The sequence below is a fragment of the Lolium rigidum genome, chromosome 4 (genome assembly GCF_022539505.1).
Source record: "Lolium rigidum isolate FL_2022 chromosome 4, APGP_CSIRO_Lrig_0.1, whole genome shotgun sequence".
Lineage (NCBI taxonomy): Eukaryota > Viridiplantae > Streptophyta > Magnoliopsida > Poales > Poaceae > Lolium > Lolium rigidum.
Genome location: NC_061511.1, coordinates 174,823,412 through 174,843,527, shown reverse-complemented (window position 1 = coordinate 174,843,527; position 20,116 = coordinate 174,823,412). Strand labels below are relative to the sequence as shown.

General features: G+C 49.1%; 1 protein-coding gene across 1 annotated transcript; it reads left to right on the top strand.

Annotated features, from left to right (window-relative positions):
* The first annotated feature begins 18,942 nt into the window (after positions 1-18,942).
* Positions 18,943-19,647, top strand: LOC124647822 (uncharacterized protein At5g39865-like). Its single transcript, XM_047187690.1, has one exon. It carries the CDS (start codon positions 18,943-18,945, stop codon positions 19,645-19,647), a length of 705 nt encoding a protein of 234 aa, XP_047043646.1.
* Positions 19,648-20,116: the final 469 nt, after the last annotated feature.

Here is a 20,116-nt window from a genome sequence, read left to right as displayed (position 1 = left end):
GAGGCCTGTGCAAAGAAAGAAAGAGGCTAAGGAAAGGCGTCCGGAAGAAAATGCAACCGGAAAGAAAAATAACGGGAAGAAAATGCAATCGAAAGAAAAAAGCTTATAAGCAGAAATCGGAAAAGGGAAAAGGAAGAAACTTACGGTAGGCATGTGCATCAGTTTGCACGACCAGCCGGTCGTACTCCTTCTGCTCCGCCTCGAGCCGCGCGGCCTTCTCCTCGGCAGCTTTCCGCACCTTGGCCAGCTCCTCCAACTCAGCCTGCAACACCATGTTGGAGTTGCCGACATCCTCAAGAGCCTCATGCATCTTGGCCGCTGCGTCAGCTTCAGCAGCTTTCAGAGCCTTAGCATGGTCAAGGCCCAGCTGGATGAACTGGGACTTGAGCTCCTGGTAGCTGGTCTTTTGGGCACTCAGCTCCTCCTGATGCTGCCGGATGAGCTGGTCCTTCTCCCCTAAAACCCGGAAAAGAAGGTGTTAACAAAGTTGTACTACTAAGATGAAAAGAAAAGCAAGCCAACAGGAAAGAGGGAAAGTTGTACGTTGGGCGGCAGCGAGCTGCTCCTTGAGAGCCTCAATGGAAGCTTCCGAGATCACTGTTAAGCAAAAATCATAAGTGTTAGGAGGAAAAAGGGTTTCCGGTAAAAAGATGCCGACGGTACAGAAACTTACCTTGGCACTTATCATGTGCCTCAGCGAGGTCCCGATGCTCCCATAGAAGCTCCTCAAAGAGGACCTTCCGAGCGTCAGCCGTGAGCTGTTCAAGAAAAAGAGATTAGTTAAAGTTTTGCGCTAAGAACAAGGTTCTTAACCCGAAACTCGGGGAGCTAGCGAGTGCTAGTTTCGCGCGTTTTTTAAGCTAAGTTTTGCGCTAAGAACAAGGTTCTTAACCCGAAACTCGGGGACTGGCAGTGCTAGTTTCGCGCGTTTTTTAAGCTAAGTTTTGCGCTAAGAACAAGGTTCTTAACCCGAAACTCGGGGACTGGTAGTGCTAGTTTCGCGCGTTTTTTAAGCTAAGTTTTGCGCTAAGAACAAGGTTCTTAACCCGAAACTCGGGGACTGGCAATGCCGGTTTCGCGCTAAGTTTTTAAGTTAAAGTTTTGTGCTAAGAGCTGCGCTCTCACCACAAAACTCGGGGACTGGGAAGATAGACAAGACTCAATAGAAAAAGAGAAACCGGCATGAAGTTAAGGAAAACTTAGAAAAAAAATCCGGAAGTAAGGAAACCGGCAAAAATTGAAAAGAGTTGCTGGAAACTTACCCTCAGATTGTTCGTGGAGTCAAACCACGCATTGTCGAGCTCCTTCATGGCTCGGCGGAGCCGCATGAAATGCTCCTCGGAACATCGGTCCCCAGCGGGATCTGGCGCCGGCTGCCTATCCTTGCCCATGCCGCGGGTCGCCGGGGTCACATCCGCGGCGTTCCACTTCTGGGCATAGGGCAGCAGATGCCCCAGCTCCCGGCCCCCATGCCGGAACTCAGTGATGCGGCCGAGCAAGCCGGTGGCCTTCTCGCCGGCAGCGCTAGCAGCCTTGGAGACGTGCAGCACCAGAGACTGCTGACCCTCAGAGGGGGCCTTGGAGGCCGTCGCCTTCCCCTTAATAAGCTTGGAGAGCTTGGGCGACGGCGCAGTTGGAGCGGCCCCGGCTGGCTTGGTGCGAGGCGCATCCGGCGGCGGCGGTGGAGCAGTTCTTGGAGAAGGGGGTGCGCTAGGAGCACCACCCAAGTTAGAACTTTCCGGCACGGAAGTTTCCGGTGCGGAAGTTGTCTTCTTTTCAAGGACGGGAGGAACCAAAGATTCCGCCCGCCCGGCAGCTTCTTCCTCGGCGCCGATGTTGCTGGCGCCGGTATCCTGGTTCTCTGGAGGGAAGGAAAGATCCTCCTCCGTGCGGTGTTCTGGCGGTGTAGGGGACGCACGCCCCGAACTTGTTGTGCCCCCCAGAGGGGAGGCAGAGGTGTTGCCGGCACCAGATGGTGCCGGGCTTGAGCGAGGAGGAGGGGTTGAGGTCCTTGCGGAACCTTCGAGCCCGGCGGCCTTGAGCCAAGCTTGAGCGCAGGGCTGAGGAAAAGAAAGAAAAACGGTTGGAAAAAAGAAACCGGAAAAAGAACTTGGCAAAAAGAGGCAAGCAAGAAAACGAGAAACTTACCCGAAGGCGGTCGGCATCTGCTTGCGCCCATAGCGCCGCATGCCCACTTCCTTCTCCCCCAAGGGTTCCGTCCGGAAGCGCTTAGAGGGAGGAGCCTGGCTGGAACCGGCATCAGATGCCGGTGCCTTGTTCTTCTGGCCCTGGGCCATGAGCTTGTCCACAAACTCATGACCGGCCTCGGCGCGCAAGGGCGGCGGGTGCTCGTGGATCTATGAGTTAAAAATAGCTAAGAAAAGATCCGCAAAAGAATAATAATGAGAGAAGCAGAAGAAACCGGAGAAGAAAGGTACCTCCAGCAAAGTCAGGTCATCGGAGGACCCGGTTGGCTTCGGCGGAGATCTGCCAAGGTGCGCAGCTGGGGTCTTGCCCATCTTCAGATCCTTCCAACGGATGTAAGGATCTGGATCGACGGAGTCAAGCGCACGCTTCACGCAAATCCCTCGCCGCTCTGCGTGAATGGTGGGGAAGCGGTCCTTGGCCTGAAACAAGAAAAAAGAGGGTTAACAAGAGCAAAAAAGTTACCGGTTAGCCGACCCAAATTGCGTAACCTCTTACTTCTTGGGTCGGAGGGTTAGTAGTGCTGAGGGGAAGGAGGCCCCATTCCCAGTCAAACGGCATGGCAGTTTGGCAGATCTGCCTAGCCTTGCGGACGACGTCCTTCTTGCTAAGGGGACTGCCTGTGATCTTGGTGGGATCGCCAGGACCGTACATCTCGCTCATCCTATGCTGCCGGCACTTGAGAGGAAGCACCCGGCGCGAGATAAAAGTGCGGATGATATCATCCGAGCAGATGTTAGTCTCCTTCTTCAAAGTTGCCATGAAGCGCACCACCCGGTTGGTTTCGATGTGATCCGTCTTCGGGTGGTAGCTTCAATTGGCTCTGCTGGGCGGCGCCGCGTTGAAGGGCGGCAGATCGATGAGGTTCGCGGGGCCGTTGTTCTTCACGTAGAAGAAAGTCCCTTGCCAGGCGCGGCAGGACCCGAGGCCGGAGAATTTGAAGAAAGTGCTCCCTTGGCGGGAGCCGACGATGCAAGACCCGCACTGCACGGGCGGTTTGGGCTTAGGAATTTCCTTGCCCTGAACGGAATTGATCCGCAGAGCAAAGAAGCGGGCGAACGTCTCACGAGTGGGACGAATGCCAATATAGGCCTCCATGAAGGTGGCAAAACAGGAAAGATAAAAAATGGCGTTGCCAGGGAGGTGATGAGGTTGGAGTTCATAGAAATTTAGGAACTCCCGGAAAAAGGCGAAGCAGGAAGGCCGAAGCCACGCTCAAAATGAGCAAGGAAAACAACATGTTCACCGGGCTGGAGCACCGGTTCGATTTTGTCACCGGGAAGCCGGCAGGTTACTCCTTCCGGAATCCTGCGGGACCGGTATAGCCAATCAATCTCGTATTTGGTAACATTGGAGCCCATCCAGGCTCCACGAGTGATAGGGGAAGGCTCTACGCCGGAAGCTTGGCTAGAGCTACCGGATTCTAGGTGGCTACCGGATTCTTGGTGGCTACCGGATTCTTGCTGGCTGCCGGAATCGGTGTCCATCGGATCCAAAGCCGTAGATCTATCGGAAGATTGTCTACGCCGGCTACCGGAGGAGGAATCAGAGGAAGAAGCAGAGGAAGATTCCTCGCTAGACATTGGTTTGGAGGCGAAAAAACAGAAATCCCACAGTTGAACCCCGCGCGAAGATCTACGAGTAAGAAGAAAATCAAAGAAAAAGAGGAAATAAGAACACTGTCGACCCAAGATCTGGAAAACGAGCAAAGGGAGAGCAAAGTGAGATTGGTACTAACCTGAGGCGGCGCGGTCGCTGGGGAGGACGTTCACCGGTGAAGGAGCGGGCCTACGGTCGCCGACGAGCACCGTCGACGGCGAAGCAGTGAAGGGCGCGAAGGAGCAAGAATGCTGCGGTCGCAACGGAGGCGCTGCGAAAGATTTCCGCACGGCGAGGTCCGGCGGAGACGCGGCGTGAGTTCGCCGGACGGCAGAGCTCGCGCGGACGATGGCGAACGAAGAACGGCGGAGGCGCAGCGAGCGAGGGGCACTATGCGCGAAGAATGGGGAATGCGAGAAGAAGAAGAAGAGGCGACGGTTCCAACTTAAATAGAAGGGAGAAGATGGGCCGAAAACCGCCGGGCCACGGCGGTTCGCTCCGCGGGCCGCGACGGTTCGCACCACGGGCCGCCACGTGGCGAGGAGGTACACGCGAAGAAATAAGAAGACACACGGAGGCACACACAGATCCGAAGTGGCTAGTGGGATCTGCAGTGGTGCATTTAATGCACGCGCGGGAGTCGAAGCGAAATGACCACGCGACATCGGCGCGCCGGTTAACGATGCGCATGTCAGCGACGGGCGCGGGGCCCGAGATATTCTCGACTTCGCCGAGGAAAGAGTAAATGCGAATGATACCGGAGAAAAGAGATGCCGGGGAATACCTTGCAAAGAGAGAAAAGACAAATAAGGGCAAAGATGCCGGATCCAAGTTCAAAGCCGGAGAGATTAAACCGGTATCCTAAAAACATGAAAACCTGGCATGGTCTGTAGGATAGAATCCGCCAGACTATACCAGCTTCGAGGACTAATGTTGGGGGGATAACCCCGGTATGCCAAAGGCATGCCAAACCGGATGGTTTGAGCCATCGAGATACCGGTTTAATATTCTTACCGGAACACAAAGATAAGAATTTGGCTAAGTGAAGCTAAGCCGGTATCCCCAAGAGGGGTATACCGGAATCGGAAAAAGAAGATACCGGAAAGAAGGGCTGTCGGCGGGACTGGTCAAAGATTCTCTTCGAGCTAGAAGACAAGGATGAGCTAAGCAAAGTGGCTTTAATCGAGCCACAGCGCCAAAGAGAGAGGTGACGCTGAAAGAAGCCGGAGGACGTCGGCGTCCACGATTAAAGAAGACCCGGCGTCATCTATGATTAAAGTAGCTTTGTAAAGTAGTTTGTCCAGTCAAAGATGCCATTAGGGTTTCTTGTTTTGTAAGCCACCCTCTCCCCTATATAAGGAGAGGGGGCACTGCCTCATACGGGCGCGTGTTGATAGAGGAGATTAGACGATAGAACTTGTATCCAAGAACCTGTAAACATGTTGAGATCAATGAAGCTAGCGATCTAGTAAAGAGTTCTTCCTCTTGTCTCTCTTCTTGCATACCGGCCTTTGGTTGTGTTCTTGAGGAAAGCATCCGGAAGGTCATCCCATCTAGTCGCAAACCCTCCCCCGAATCATCTAGCGCCAATTCGGCCCCAACTTAAGCCATCCCATGGCATCTGCTCGTTCGCCACGACGACACTCGGCATGAGGTATATGAGAAAATTCTGAACATAACAGTTCTACTGACTTGTGCTGCCTTATCTCAAGGATTGCCTTGAATAGGCCCATGTGGTAGGCCGTGGTGATAGTTTTGGCTTCTCCGTATGGCATTACACGACTCATCAGCAGTTTTGTCGGTAGTTGGACCGATACTCTGCACTTGGCTAGGATTTCCCCATCATAGTAGATATACTTGATAACAGGTATCCGTGGGTCACAATGAAGTTCCTTCAGCATCCCACACAGGAGAGCTGTGATTGGTCCATCATAATCACCGAGCCATCCCTCAACCTTCCTCAAAGCCCTCTTAGGAAAAGTGTTCGCCATTATGGCTGTATACAAAAGCAGAATATTAGTAGTGATAATGCATCATAATAGCCATAATAAAGAATTATCGCACTAAAATATATGGTTTTACTATTCTCATGTGAATAATCACCATATTTCTAGAGAATCCTTTACTATCTCTACTAGACTCCTACAGGTTTCTTCCCTATACTAGGTTTTTCCAACCTAAGGTCGCAACATTTGCTACGATACCAGCTGCGGTGACCCGAGCATACCACTTGCATGTTGTAGTATACAAGTCGTTGATATGATCTTTGTGAAGGGACTTCTTCACAATTTGCCATATCCCTCAGAGTGGTACAACAGAAACATTGCAGGTCATAACACTCCACACTTTATTACAAACATTGACTTACAAGTTGATATTCTCACGAGTCCTATGAGAACATCCTAGGATACTACTTAAGTACGATTACAACTTATAACAAATATAAAGAGAGCTCAACAACTTATTTAGGTAAGTTCTACGTTGCTCAGCTCTATGATGCTAGGGTATGTCACTACTGCTCCACCTCCGTGTCATCTGGTCCGTAGACTATCCCATAGTCTACGCCTTCCACTCCACCGGTAAGATCAGGTTCTTCGTAGACCAGCTCGTAACTTCCTTCCGGTGCTCCATCGTTGATGGCCTCCACTTCCGGATCACGGTCTAGCAAGGGTGTCGAAAGAAAGTGAGTACGGGGGTACTCGGCAAGTTCTAAAAGAGTAAAAAGGTGTTTGATGCACTAGCTACGACCATTGATCGGAAATCGCGAGTCAATGCATGTTTTGAAATCATTTCTTCAAAAGGTTGCTTTTATTATGAAAACTATGCCCGTCGGTCTTCACGGAGTTGACTAGAACTTCGTGGAGTTCCTTTCTGCCGCGTTCGCAGTTCCCTTCCGGAACAAGGAGTGGCGGCCACAATTTGATACACTCTGCAGAGGTGCGTTACTTTTCCCACAAGAGATCTCACCCTTTTTGCCATCCGCAGGGACTTGCCCCCGTTCATACTTCCTTTGGTGTGAGGCCAGGTATAAAGATCCAAGCCCACACCGCCTTCTCCACGACTGCAAACCCACCCTTTTGTCCAACCGTACACCCCCAGTAGACTTCCCCCGATAATACGGCTTTACTCACGGTGTACTCCGGACAATCCTTCATAGATGGTAGAGCTTATCATCACTAATGGATGGGGATTTAAAAGGATATCCCAACCTATTGCGGCAGTGCCTCCAACACCCCACCGGCTCTACCAATCCATTGGCGTGCAGAAGGGAAAAGATACGACTGGCTTCCCGAGAGCCATTATAGATCTCATGGTCAACGCGGTTTGTACGGTGCTAGAATCACTGGACGGCATTGGTGATTTAATCCTAGGGTGATATAACCCATTGCAATGGAACCTCCACCATATCAACACATACCATGGTTCCATTGCCAGCCACATAGTCATATTCATAGTTGGAAAGTAACATTTTATTTGCGATGCAGGAATGATAAGTATATAGCTTTGCATTAAAGTAGTAGAAAATAATCAAGTTGACATGAGCAAGGGTGAACTTGCATGTGGACTGCGAGATAGTGCAGTTCAATGCAGTTGATGGAACCTGGACCTCGGGTTCTGTAAGAAGCATCATTGTCCGGTAAGGAAAATGTTATAAAATCCAAATAATGCAATTATGGGTGTATTATTTTATGTTGAATCCCTTTACCCCGCTGAGTTATAGCAATTTAGGGTTGCTTTTAAGAGTTATGTCTTTGACAGTAACTTGCAATTGATTTAAATGTATAAACCATTTTAATTCACACAAAGTACAACAATTCAAAGTAAAACTATTTTACTTGATGATTTCCTTAATCATTCCAAAAATAATCTGAAATTATAGAGTTACCTCTATAGTTTTTGGAATTAAAAAGGAATATAGTATTTTTCTTGGAAAAATACCCTTTTCCAATAGAAATGACTTGGAATAGTAGAATTTCATTTTGAAATGTTTGAAAATAAGTATTTGAACTTATTTGAGATTTTTCCTTGAATTTTTAATACAAGGAAATAATAGTTTAAAATTCCAAGTTATTATTTAAATTCTTATAATTCATAATTTTGAATTTGTTTCATAAATTCCATTTCATATTTTATTCTTGTTAAGATTTATTTTTCATTCATTAATCCAATTTTTAATGGATTTTTAGAGTTGTATTTTATTTATTAAAAATTGGTAAATTTACGGCCTTTTATTAATTGTTAAAAGACAAATGCCCTCGGCCCCTATTGGGCCAGCCCAATAACCTAAGCCCATGGGACAGCCCACTAAGGCTTGCCCCATAGTGGCTCGGTGGCGCCGAACGGCCCACCTCTCTCACTCACTCGGCCCTCTCTCGCTCTTCGTCTCTAACCCTAGCCTCCTGCGACGCCCGTGGCGATGGCGTCGCCGCCATGGCCGCCGCCTCGCTCCGGCCAGCTTCGAGCTCCTCCGCCGTAGCCACCTACCAAACCAGAACCGCCGCGTGCAGATCTATCGATCTGTCCGCGTGGTTTTCCCCTTCTCTACCTCTCCTGGCGAATCGCCTCCATTCTGGATCTCGTGGAGAATCGCCTCGACGAACTCCGGCGAGCTCTCGTCCTCACCGACGATGGGTGCGCTCCTGGGGTTGACCTGGCGCGGGTGCTGCTCGCAGTACTCGTGCCGTCGCCTCAGGTGCTTGCTACGGTGGTGTTGGGTTCGCCGGCGTAACGTCGGCGCCTACCATGGACTTGCAGTTGTTAGGGCCGCGCGAGCACTGCCTCGCCATGCCCTAGCTTCTGCTTCCAGGCGCAAGTAAGTACTTCACCTCCTCCTTCTCATCTGTGCGCCTCCCTTGCTACTGTTCTTCTTCCTCCTCATGCTCGTTGCTCTCCGGTGATCGTGTGATCACACGGAGCTATGCTATAGCTGCTCAATCTTCCTATGCTTCTATCTACGCAAGCTCATGGCCAAATTACCGATTCATCGGTGCGGCAGTGTTGCTTTGCTTGCGATTCATGCTTTACTTGCTTCTCTGTTGTTCCTAGCATGCTCTGTACTTGCCATGCTCTGCTGTGCTTGCTCATGAGCTTGCTATGTCATGCTATGCTTGATTATGACTTGCTTGTGCTTACTGGCATATCATGCTTGCTTGTCTAGGTGTACTTGTGATGCATCAGTGACACTTGTGTGTGCTAGTGGTGCTTGTGATATGCTTCTGTGCTTCCTATGCAAGCTAGTGATCCATTGGATCATTCTTTGCTTGTTGGCTAGCTTCCCTGTGTAGCTTGGCTTGATTTAATTGATCCATTTGATCAATTCAATGTCAGTGATGGCTTACTGATTAATTCTGTGGCTAAGTGATTCATTATCCTTGTTGATGTTGATGCTCAAGCATCACTATGCTGCTTACTTGTGCTGTTGCTCATTCAAGCTACCTGGACTTGCTCCAGTGGCTATGATGCAGTGATTACACTGTGTTGCCTTGTATTATGCTGCTGTCAGTACTAAGCATGGATCTGTGATAAATTCATGCTTGTATTAATTAAGTTATGATGAACTGCTTATGCAGTAATGATTTAAATGACTTGCTTGCAAATGATTTGGCTATTCATGATTATGTAGCAAGCAATTGAATCTGAATCCATTCCTGGATAATGATGTGCTATATTTGGCTTTCTTTTAAGTGGTGCTAAGTGTGATGTGACCTCAGTGGCCTTGCTACTGATTGGTTGCTCACCTATTTAGTTGGATCTTGTGGCTACTCAACCTTTGCTTGCATATTTGGGAATCATACTAGATATGAATGCCAATATGCTTGCCTGATGAAAATCTAGGGTTTACTGATGGTTCATAGCTTAGGATTTACTGTGTAGTCTTATCAGCTACTAATCCTTGCAATTCATCTGCTGGTGCTATCTGTGCATCTGATCTGGCTAGTGTGTGCATCTGTGCATGTGTGCTAGTTTCTGTGTACAAGATCTGTACCTAGATGCTTTTCATTTTTTGTGGCCTTTAGACTGGCAGTAATCCTTGGTGAAAACCAAGTGATGATCTACCCTTTTGAGCATCTGCTCATTCCCATGCTTATATCATGCATATATGATGGATCAGATCCATTGGATCTGTCCAGGAACTTGGTATACCTTGTTCCAGCTCCTAGTGTGAAATATTTGGTTGATGCGGACTTGGGGTTTTTTGGTGCACGACCCTTCACCTCCGGTTTCCGGTTGAGCTTCTCGAGTCACCATGATTCCTGGAGCTAAGTGGTTGTGTTGGTTTCTGTTCTTGAGTATGAGCTGGTTCTTGCTTCACCCTTACACAGTGATTTGCATATGTGGTCGACTGTCATGGTTCTAGGGTTTGTGTGCTATTTATATGGTCTCTACTTCTTCCCTGGCCATGACACACAAGCTTGTTTACTTTATGACTCACCCCTTGCATTGCCTTGCTGTTGCTTGGTTAGCAACAGCCTTCATATGGTGAAACTTGAGCCCCTGTGGCTTGCTCAGTGTTGGTCTGCCTATGCCTATCTTGAGCTGTCCAGAAATTTGGACAAGCACAAGTGTGCTGTGACAGTTTGCACTGTCCAAACTGAATTTCCTGTGATTTTTGCTAACTGTCCAAACTGAACTATGTTAACACTTATATTCTGTCTAGTACCTGTTCTTTGTTTTGCAGGTTTGAACTATGGCCAGAAGATCATTCTCAAGCCACTTAGTTTAGGTTTAGTTTAGAATAAACTTGTAATTTTCCTTTTCTTTTATTTCTGATCATTATGTCTCAATTCTTGTATCAAGAATTTTGTAAAGACTTTGTAATGTGTGTTGTATATCAATAAAGCTCAAGTTTTGGTTTATGAGCTTTTGTATGATGTAATGTTTATAATCTTGATTAAATATTGTATTTGACATTCACTTTGAAATTCAAATAGATTTGAATTTATATCTTGTGTTTGAATTTTAAATTCATTGTTTATATTGTGTGATGTTTATATTTAAATGTTTAACACTTATCAAATGCAATCATTCCCCAAAGTAACAAGATACAAAAGAGATCATGTCGAAATTTCCCTAACTCACATTGCCTAACCCTAAGTGCAAAATGAGAGAGAACCTCGATCCCTCTTAGGTTTAGTTGCAATAAGGCGCGAAAATTTCCCCCGTTTTGCGATGAAATACACATCCCATTTCTAAATCTACCCTTCGTTGTTCCTATGTTCTGGGTTATTACAGAGATGCAACCATTTGGCTAGCTCCTCGAGGTCGTTGACCTCGCGGGACGCCGCCAGTGCGGCCTGCAGCTCGAGCTCGTGCGAGCGGAATGGAGTGAGGAGTGGGGACTGGATAGGGACAGTCCCCCTCCCCAGTCCACATTTAATAGTACTCCCGCCCGCCGACAGATGGGCCTAGGGAGGCGAGCAGGCGGACGCGGCCGGACGCCGCGTACCATCCGCGGCCACGCAAACGATTTGGATCGTCCCGGTCACCACGGCCATCCGCATTTGTGATGTGTGGCCGCGTTGGGCCGCGTTTTTATCCGCTGGGACCCATCCGAATGCGCGGACGCGGGATGGATCGCCACGTTGGAGATGCCCTAAGTCCATGAGAGGAGGTTTGTTTACCATGTCATTAGGCCATATACATTACCAAAGGAACTACGTGCACTCTACATCTATGTACTTGCATGCATGAATTTGGCGGCACGGCTGCATAATTAGCATATAATAATGCAATAATGCATGCATAATGCAATAATGCATGCATAATGCAATAATTATTAGCCCATGGCCAAATTATTTCATATTGAGTTCAGCGACTAAATCCATGAGAGGAGGTTTGGAGCATCCGTGTTGCATGCGGCGTCAGAATTTTTGGCAAGGGCCTGCCGCCGCATTCAGTGGAGGCATGCTCCACGTCACGCTGCCTCCGTTGCCTCTGGCGGCATGGCCCGCCACAGCTGACAGCGACGGACGGCGCTGCTCGACGATAAACGGCAAATTCCCGCCGCCACAGCCTGCGGCAGCATGTGCCACGTGTCGCCTGGAGGCGCTGCCACCACTGAGAAGGTGGTCTTTTTTGTCAATTGCACTCACAGGTGGTCCTTTTTGTCAATAAATTGAACAGGGTGGTCTCTTTTGCCAAAAATTCGTCCTCTTGATTAACATAGGGCAACACTGTGCTGCAAGTTGCATGTGCAAGAAATGAATGGAACAAGGGTAGAGATATATTACATCAGTTAGTCAAAGCGGTCATAAACTTTCTGGGAGTGGCATTTCATTTTCAGGGTTTTCTCTTCAGAAGACTAAGATAACAATGATAGTGAGTGGCCCGTCCACTTGAGAATTTCTTTTTGCCAAGAAAAGAAACACCATATTCTGATTTCACGAGCATAAAATAGTTTTGCTCTAGTTGACCAAAAGGGAGTATGAACGGAGCGTCCACCAGATCTTGTGAAGTTGATGGATTGACGCCATGAGGCGAGTGATAAACGGTGCCCGTTCCGACCACGGTCGCACTTAGCGCGACTGACTGCATGAACCTGTAATCGGGGAATAAAAACGACTCCCTGAGTAAACAGCTTTTCAGGGGACCATGTTTAAGCAAATGGGCCTCGTCAATTACTTACGGTGAGAATGGTCGCGGTGGGAATGTTCTAGCTGGGCCTCAACATTTGTTCAGCTGGGCCTTATGCTTTTGTGTACCTCCAGACTCCAGCTATGGTTCTTTGTTCAGCTCAGGCAAGAAAAACTAGTGTCTTTGCTTTGAGCCCACAAAATTCTCATCAAGGAATAATATCCTGTTTAGTTAACTGTGCTGGAGTTGGCTCAAACGTCAAACACCACAAAACTCAGATGCATGGTCCTGTTTAGTTAGCATGGAGAAGTCCAAGAATTTTTTTGCCATGTTATTCACAGGGTAAACAAGAAAGCATACTATGTCTTCCAATATGGATTCATCTAATTCTAGTAGTTGTGGTGTGGTGGCCTTACTTTCAACAAAATTATACAGAAAATATATCAGGGAAACGGGATCGCTGGAGTCCCTATGCTCGACCGGAAAAATAAGTTGACACTGGCATTTTGTTGTGGGACCTAGCAACTTTATCTTTATTTATTTATTTATTCTGTATGCACCACTACATCTAGATCCTACAGCGGAGTGGGGCGTTAAGGGCTGGCACAAGATTCATAACGTTCACCTGTGAGTGGTTTCCAAATTATAAGTATTTGCCTTTAGTCGACCACAATGTCCACATCAGGGCAAAACTAGAGCCTTGGGGCTTTTGTTTCGGCAAACATCAAATCTTCAATGTTGAGACATCGTAGTCAGGGACACAGTTACAATACAATACTAAACATATAGAAAAGCAAAACGTGGCTAGGGTTCTTACGGGCACAAGGGCGATTGATTATCTTCTTCTTTTTTCTTACAAGAAGTTACATCTCATGTTATGTGTCAAAGTTCTTTCAAGCACTTCAGTTATACTCCACTGAAATAATAATGGTGAAACACCAATAATCTAAGCACCGCCCACGGAAATGATAATGGTTAAACACACACGGAAAAATCCATCATGGTTATTATCCTTCTCCTTCGATGTCTCCAGTGTAATCCACCACCCACTAGTAAAACGGGTCTATTATCCCGATTGAGGAGGGCCTTTAGTCTCAGTTGTGTTACAAACTAGGACTAAAGACTCTCCACGTGGGCCGCGGGTGCGCGTCAGGAAGAGCTGGTTTGTAATACCAACCAGAACTAAAGACTATATAATCTATTTTTTATCTAAACTTTTTTCACTCCCTCTTTTTTCTATTTTTTCAGAATTTTTAGTAGTTGAGTTATTTGACAAGTTTAATCTCTAACTACACTTAATCTCTAGTCCAATTACATAATCGTGGTTAAACTTCTCGCTCGATCACTCATTCTCACACTGCTCCAACACTAGCACGCTTAAGACCATCTTCAGCCGTGTCCCCCAAATCGTCCCCAAAAGACATCGGATCGAGCGTTTGGGGACGCATTTTCTTCGTTCCGCGTTTGGGGGACGTCACTCCCCACCCGCGTCCCCTCAAAGGAGCCCCCAAATAAACAAAAGTGCAAGAAAATAAAAGTTTTCATTCAAATTTGATTATATTTTACAAGTTTGAAGAAAACGGCTAGATTATGGCCTACTGGCCGTCCGGCGGTGCGTTCGATGACCCTGCCCCGTCGTCGCCTCCCCTCCACTGCAGCTCCTGCATTGCGCGCCACCTCTCCCTACGGAGCGTGACGAGAAGACATCGATGCTTGTTCAGCGTGTCGTCGCCTGCCCTACCCATCCGCGCCGCCTGGAGGGAGAGTTCGACGGCACGACGAATATGCTCCTCTTCGCGGGCATGGGCTTTGGCATGCAGCTTCTTCTGCGACTCGAACGACTCGATGAGCGCTAGTTGTTGCGTCGCCGCCTCCTCCGGGTCTGGCCCATCATCGTCGAAACAGTCGAAGTCATTGTCGTCATCCTCCTCCTCCTCCGCCTCCACATCATCCTCCTCCTCCATTTGCGCTGCCGCCAACGCATTCGCCTCCGCCGCCCAGGCCGCCACCTCCGATGTCGCCGCCTCCTCCAGCAGCTGCTGCTCTAGAGCCTCCCGCCGCTGACTCTCCCGCCGCTAACATTGATGGAGCTCCCGCTCCATGCGCAGGCGCTCCCGCTCTGCGCGCCACCGCTCGCCCATCTCCTCCGCCCGCGCCGTCGCGCCTGTTCCGCTGTGGCGGCGTCGAACACCGCTATGGTATCCGCCAGCGTCGCCTCCTCCCACGCTTCATTCTCCGTAGCTTCCGGGTCGACGTCGAACTTCTGCGATGGTGGAGGTGGAGGTGGATACGGTGGTGGAGGGAACTGGACGGCCCCAGCGCGGTTCAGCATTGAGTAGGTGGTGTGTATGCAACGAGGCATGTGCTTGCGGTAGAGAAAGGGATGCTGGTGGCTGTGGTGGCTATCGTTGAGCGGGGGAGGCCTTTAATAGATGCCGGCGTCGCCAGAAGAGGCGAGAAGAAAGAGCGGGAAGAGGCCAGAAGCGGCGGCAAGAAAGAGCGGGAATGCACGGTGACATGTGAACGCCGGCGAAGCGCCGACCAGACATCTCGCCTGCCCCTCCTTCGCCATTAAGGAAAAGTTGTGATGCTTCGTTCGTATGTCGCTGATGCATCAGGCCCGCCACTCCCTCCCTCGCTTCTTGATGTGTCTGGTGCGTCCGAAGCGTCCCCTGTAGACTGGGGACGGGCTCGGGGCGCCGGACACCGTATTGGACCGCGCCAGACGGAAAGGGCCTTCAGGACGCGCAACTGAGAAAAAAAATGTTTCAGCGTGCCTTAAAAACCTTTAGGACGTTTCGGGGACGCGGTTGGAAATGCTCTTACGTGTCTATATTATTCTATAAATGTTAACTTGTATATGTATATGTTTACACGTGCGGCAAATGGACTTGAGCTGGCCGTGAAAACGCACATGCATTTAACCTTTCGTAGCATATCATGGGTATTCAACATTTTTTATGAGGTAATCACGAGGATTCAATTTATTTTTGAGCGGTACCAGCATTCAACTATTTAAACGGGAAAAAATTACGTTTTGAGTCAATGGGCCCGTCCAATAGGGATTCTCAGGAACTGGGCCTGAAATTGAATCGGTCTGGCCTAATAACCTCTCTACGATGGAAGAAAAAAATAGAAAGTACAGATCATTTACGGCTGGACGCGTGTGCTTACTCCATAAAATATAAACGTGACCAAAAAAATATTAATGTTGAGATTGGATTTGAACCCACGCCCTTTCGGAACAGACCCTTAATCTGCCGCCTTAGACCAACTCGGCCATCTCAACAATTATTGATAACAATATAATCCTTTCAATAAAAATTTAATTACGGCTATTACTACGACCCAAACGTGACACAAATTCGCAAATTGCGGAGGGATATATTCGATCGGTAATACGTATGATTTACCTGACGATCGTTCTATGCACCCTCTTGTTTTATCTTCCGCAACGCTCATCCATATGCTTGTAGAATTTTTTCGACGTCTATTTGTGCAACGCATAGACCGACATCTGAACATCTGAATAACAAAAATGTAAGTAAGAAAAGTCTATGCGGCATACGCTGCATACCATGTGGATTTTTCAGAGAGAGAAAAACATGTGCTTTTTGTAGGGGAGAGAGAAATCATATGCTATTTTTTTAGGACAAACTGTTAGGCTTTATTAATCAACCATAATGTTTACAGTAATAGAAACAGAATAAGGAATATCTAGCCGCAGATCGCGTTCTATTCCAGAAGAATCATATGCCTAGCAAGAAATAATATTCCAACGATGGTATATGCGACGAGGTATATGCTTGCGGCGGAGAAAGGGATGTATGTGGCTGTGGTGGCTACCATTGAGCGGGAAGGCCTTTTATAGATGTCGGCGTCACGAGAAGAGGCGGGAAGAAAGCGCAGGAAGAGGCCAGAAGCGGCGAAAAGAAAGAGCGGGAACACGCCGTGGCGTGCGAACACCAGCGACACGTGGAGGTTGCGCAGCGCCGACGAGACATCTCGCCTGCCCCTCCATCGCCATTAAGGCAAAGCTGCGATGCTTCGTTCGTGTATCACTAAGGCGTCGGGCCCGCCACTCCCCTCCTCGCTTCTCGCTGTGTCCGGCACGCCCGGAGCATCCCCTGTGGACCGGGGGCGGGCTCGGGGCCGGACACCATACTGGGTCGCGTCGGACGGAAAGAACCTTTAGGGCGTGCGCTTGGGAACGAAAAAATGTCCGACGCGCCCCAAAAACCTTTCGGGGGGCACTTTGGGGGACGCGGCTGGAGATGCTCTAACTTCCGAGTTCCTCCCGTCCCGCTTCCAAGTGCTTTGTGCGCATTTTATTGATATTACTATCATATTAATCTTACTAACCCATTGGTCGCGATGTCACACTTCTTTATTGTTTGAATTCCAAATTATTCTTTTAATAAAAAAATTAATGATGTAATACTAATCTCGAATTTAAAAATAATATTTTTAATTTGTTCCTTTTTTTTTGTAAAACCTAAAACTTGAAAATTTCCATATTTCTCTTTGGCAGTTTGAGAATCTAAAAATTGGCTAACCGGGTAAAACCTAGTGAATTCGGATGTAACTGTTTGATACATTTGCATGTATTAAACTTTTTTTCGAGTTCGTATGCAACAAGAATTTCTATTTTACCGATACATGATGCAATTTTGCAAAAAAAGTCAAAATTCATGTTTGTTAATTTCTTTTGCATCTAGATGACATAACACATGGAAATCTTGAAGAATTTTATTTTCTAATTTTTTATTAATTTATTTTGTATTTTACAAAGCTAAAAAAGACGATCCTTGAAGCCAAAAAATTTCAGGAAACCTTTAGTCCGGGTGGGTGTCTCCAACCGAGAAGTCCCGGTTTGTAACACCACCCGGGACTAAAGATTTTCATACCAGTGAAGCCTGTCGCAACCTCTTTAGTCCCGGTGTTGGTGTCTCCAACCAGAACTAAAGGTACCGTTACGAATCGGGACTAAAAGTTTACAACGTTTTAGCCGTTTGAATCGGGACTAATGGCTACATTAGTCTTGGATTTAAACACAACCATACTCTAGTCAGCTCCGAAGAAAAGACCCGTTTTCTCCTCGCCAGTGCAGGCATCCTTTCTTTCACATGCTTGTGTGAGTTGTCTCTGATCTCGAGCACCGGCGTCCATCTCTCCCGCAGTCGACCCTGGTTCAAAGCCGTGCCTCCCTAAAGGCATGTACAATGCAAGATATTTATAGGTGGATGCTTAGAAAAATAAATTGATTTTTATTTTAAGTACCGGTGCTTATTTACACACTAGAGAAAGATGCCTAACTAGACATCTCAAATCAGCACTCGTGCTTGAAAACTGTGGTTTATTTTCGTGAGCACCCCACTAAGTACATTGCATTGTACATACCTAGGAAGTAAAAATACACTCGGCACACCACTTGCCATCTTCTCTTTGAAATAGGCTTTGCTCATATATATTAATATAGCAACCAAATGGTACAACAGCTTGGCAAACACGCTCAAAAGAAAATACAAAAGAAAGAAAAGAGAAATAAGGTTGAAAAGATCGGATCGACGAAAATGAAGATGTCCTGTAGCCGATGCACCCTCTGGAGAATTCCCACCACACTCCTAGCACTCTAATGCACCGCGTACCAAGCAATACCTTCAACAAAAGGTGCGACGATGATAACGCTGCTATCTGGACTGATCCTGGGGTTTTCGCCGGTACACGTAGGGATAGGGGAGGAAGGTTTTACCCAACGCCCTTTAGGAATGAATGGTGGCGCTCGCAGGCGTCACCGCATCGGTGTCGGACAGACCAACACAGATTTCTCCCGACCCCCACATCCCCGCCCCGGACGCTCCATCGTGCTCCACCGGCCACACCGCTCACCAACGTGCGCTACCACGGCCATAGAGACACCACCGCCGTCTTACCGCGGCCAACGAACCGAGGCCAGCAGGACCAAGGAGGATCCCGAAACCGAGGAACAACAAGGTATTGGATGCGCAGGAGGGAACCGGCACGACGGTACCAGTCCAGACATGCCGACAAGGGAAACACCAGGCCCACCTGGTCCGGCCAAGCACAAACCCACCTAGCCCGTGCTTATGAAGCCCCCGTCGGGATGTTGCCGGACACGCGCCGCCACCCCAACCAGTTCCCGGGGCCACCTCCCTTGCCCACTGGAAGCAGCCCAGCTACGCCTGGCCCAGCCCACCGAGACCCACCTGGCATCTTCCATCTCCATTTCATTTCAGTATCCAAATTAAGAAGAGTAAAGCGAGCGAGAAGAGATCAAAGAAAACGAACTCGGAGCAAATGGACGCCACACAAACACTAGAGACGGTTACAGGCATGGTTAAATTTAGCAAGACAATGGCAGGGCAGCAAACTACCTACGTACCATAGGTCCATAGCCAGCTCGCGCGCGCGCGCACGATCGGGCACACACGACCCAGCCAGACTTCCTCTCCGCCGCGCTCTCTCCTCCACCTCCTCCTGACCTCGCAAGGCGAAGCCGAGAAACGCCCGCCGCTGCCGTCACCGTCGCCGTCGACCACCGCAATGTGGTCGCCGTGGACCAGCCGGAAGCCAGCACCCGGGCGGCTCACGCAGTCAACGTCCTTCTCCTCATCCGTCACTTCATCGTCCAAGGACCACAATGGCATCGTCGCCGTCCTCGACGACGACGCGCCGCCCGCGGGCGCCGGCGGCTCGGGCAAGATCGTCCTCCACCGCGTGCGGTCGTCGAACAAGCTGCGGGCGTGCAAGTCGTTCGCGGCGGCGTCGGATGCCGCCGCGGCGTCGGTAGCGGGCGAGCGGCGCGTCGTGCTCTACTTCACCTCCCTCCGCGCCGTGCGGCCCACGTTCGAGGCCTGCCGCGACGTCCGAGCCATCCTGCGCGGCCTCCGCGTCGGCGTCGACGAGCGGGACGTGTCCATGGACGCGGCGTTCCTCGGCGAGCTCCGCGCGCTGATGCGGCGGGACCGGCCGGCGCTGCCGCAGCTCTTCGTCGCCGGCCGCCTCGTCGGCGACGCGGACGACGTGCGCGCCCTGCACGAGAGCGGGGAGCTCCGGCGCGTCGTGGCCGGGGCGCCGCTGCTGCCACCCACGCCGTGCGCGTCCTGCGGCGGCTCGCGCTTCTCCCCGTGCGGCGCCTGCGGCGGCAGCCATCGCCGGTTCAGCGAGAAGACCGGGGGATTCCGCGTCTGCACGGCGTGCAACGAGAACGGCCTCGTCCGGTGTACTGCATGCTGCTCCGGCGGTTGACGCTCGCCCTCACATCTCGGAGGCGACCATAGATACTTGCGCGCGGAAATGGAAATGCTGGCTTATCTCGATATGCAAATGTGCCTCATTTTGAAATCCAAGGATTTGTTCGACAAACCGTGTGATTTTGTGCCAAGATCGATGCTTGGAGATGGTTCAAGCTTAGGGGATGTTCATGAATAGAAAGATCGACTAATTGAAAAAAGGGTAAATGCAGATTTCTTACATTTTTTGTTCATGGGAATCGGGTGAAAAACTGGAAATCCCAGTTGATAGTAAAGCGCGGAAAACGCAACGTTTTCCAGTAAATTGTTAGATGCATATATAAACATTCTGGTAAATCTTTTCGCATTTTTAGGAAACAATATTTCTGGATATAATCTAATTAATGGCTCTTGTTCTCGCATTTCTTTGAATCGTGCCACCACCCCTCCTCCTAACCATACCCGTCTCATTTCTGAATATGATC